This window comes from Myotis brandtii, unplaced genomic scaffold, assembly GCF_000412655.1.
Source record: "Myotis brandtii unplaced genomic scaffold, ASM41265v1 scaffold952, whole genome shotgun sequence".
NCBI classification, from domain to species: Eukaryota; Metazoa; Chordata; class Mammalia; order Chiroptera; family Vespertilionidae; genus Myotis; species Myotis brandtii.
Window position 1 is genome coordinate 429,696 of NW_005371930.1, and position 2,187 is coordinate 431,882.

At 63.4% G+C, this 2,187-nt stretch overlaps 1 protein-coding gene across 1 annotated transcript in view; it reads left to right on the plus strand.

The window, feature by feature from the left end:
- The window catches only part of CELSR1 (cadherin, EGF LAG seven-pass G-type receptor 1), a 109,059-nt gene that overhangs the window by 85,430 nt on the left and 21,442 nt on the right, over positions 1–2,187 (plus strand). The window contains exons 12-13 of the mRNA XM_014533162.1: positions 660–871; positions 2,071–2,184. Of these exons, the coding sequence (XP_014388648.1) occupies positions 660–871; positions 2,071–2,184 (326 nt within the window). The remainder of the gene's footprint in view (positions 1–659; positions 872–2,070; positions 2,185–2,187) is intronic.

Below are 2,187 nucleotides of genomic sequence, written 5' to 3' on the forward strand. Positions count from 1 at the left end.
GGGGGGGGGGCTCTGTGTTGGCCTCATTTTCCTGGTGTTGTCAGGAGGTTGCGCCGGTCACCCCGACCTTCACCAGGGGTGATGTGACCTGGACATTCCCCTGGCTTCCTGGCTCCGGTTCCTTTAAGTGGGAATGGCTTGGCCAGTCTCGGGGCTGATTTCTGTTGCCTGTGCGTGTCCTTGAACACGTGACCTGAGTCTTGTCTCAGAAAGGGTCACATTTACACCCAAATGCAGAGCCCGCGGGCCCCGAACCGCTGTTTGCTCCCAGTGCCAAGTCCAGTGGGTGCTGTTGTGCCGGACTCTGCCCGCATCGGACGCTTCTTTTATCTTCACCCGAGGATGTTTTCCCATTGATTTCTTTTTAAGAAAGGGGGGGAGGAGAGGGAGAGAAGCATCAATGCGAGAGAGACATGGGGATTGGTTGCCCCCGACGAGGGCCGGGGATTGAGCCTGCAACCGAGGTATGTGCCCTTGACTGGGAATCGAACCCGGGATCCCCGGCCTGTGGGCCGATGCTCTAACCACTGGGCAACCGGCCAGGGCAGCATCTGAACTTCCTACCACAGAAAGGGTGTGGCGTTCTGAAGGGCGTCACAGGCCACGGGAAGTTAGGCGTGGCCTACGCTTTGGTCCATCTCCGACGCAGCGCCCGTAAGTCTTCCCGTGGCTCCCCGTCCCACAGATCCTCAACAGCCACGTCCAGTTCACGGTGTCCCACGGCCCCTCGGATGCGGCATCCATGCAGCTGTCCCGGTCGCGCGTGGCTGACGGCGAGTGGCACCACCTGCTGATCGAGCTGAAGAGCGCCAAGGAGGGCACGGACATCAAGTACCTGGCGGTCATGACCTTGGACTACGGCATGGACCAGGTGGGCTGGCACCGGCATCTCTGGGTCAGACCCCTTCATCGGGTCTGCGGGGAGCCCACTGACCCTCCCGCGTACCGGGACCCCCCAGGGCCCTGGGAGATTTGGGGGCGCCCATTCTGAAGCCCCTGAGTCTGGGTCTCACATTCTGCCTTATGCTGAGGTCCCTGGCACCTGCGCCTCGTCCCCTGCCCGGATGGCCAGCTCCCAGGGTCAACCTGGGCTGCATCCGTGTGTCCATCCTGGCGCCGTGGCTGCCTTCAGCAGGGCATCTTAGTGGGCCTGTCAAGTAACGGTTATGTGCTCGGCGCTGTGCCTTCGGGCGCAGAGATTAAAAACCTGGGAGTGGACGGTGCGTGCAGGTGGGCGAGCAGGGAGCCCGGGGACCAGAGGGGCCGTGGGACACCAGCGAGGCACACCTGACCCAGGCGGGCGCGTGGCAGCCGGCAGGGCGCACTCGGAGCGCTGGCTGAGCCACACGATCGCCACGGTTTGCGGGGGGAGGAGAGGAGCGTTTACAGGACGCCCGGGCGACTGTTCGGCGCTCTGGGAGTACAGGCTCATCTCACCGCCGGCTCTGCGATGAGCAGCTACGGGCCCTACGGGCACCCTTCCGGCTCAGGGACTGGGGGTGCCCCCTTAGATGCCCCCATCATGGGCGTGTTTTCCATTCGCTGCCGTCTCCCCAGTTCACCAGCTCTTTCCCGCATCGTGGCCAGTCATGGAGGGGGAGGTTGCCCACGTCCCCCCACTGGCCCTCTGGGCTGCGCTGGGACACGGACACAGGGCCTCCGACCCGGTTCCCACGCCTCGCGCGTCACACAGATAGCAGCCGGGTTTTCAGAGAGAAGGCTGAGCCCTGCCCTCGGTTTTATTTTTATTTTTGTTAATGTATTTTATTGACTTCAGAGAGAGGAAGGGAGGGAGAGAGAGAGAGAGAAACATCTATGATGAGAGAATCATGGATCGGCTGCCTCCTGCACGCCCCACACTGGGGACCGAGCCCACAACCCGGGCATGTGTCCTGACCGGGAATCGAACCGGGACCTCCTGGTTCATAGGTTGATGCTCAGCCCTGAGCCACGCTGGCCGGGCTGCCTGCTGCTTGAAGGCCCAGGGCTCCGCCTGTGGGTTTGCCCGAGCGGCTGCGTGTGCCTTCGAGCGCGTGAAGCAGTTTCGGGTGGGTGTGCCCTCCCCCACAGGACACGGTGCAGATCGGGAACCGGCTCCCGGGGCTGAGGATGCGCAGCGTGGTGCTGGGCGGCGTGTCGGAGGACAAGGTCTCGGTGCGCCGCGGCTTCCGGGGCTGCATGCAGGTA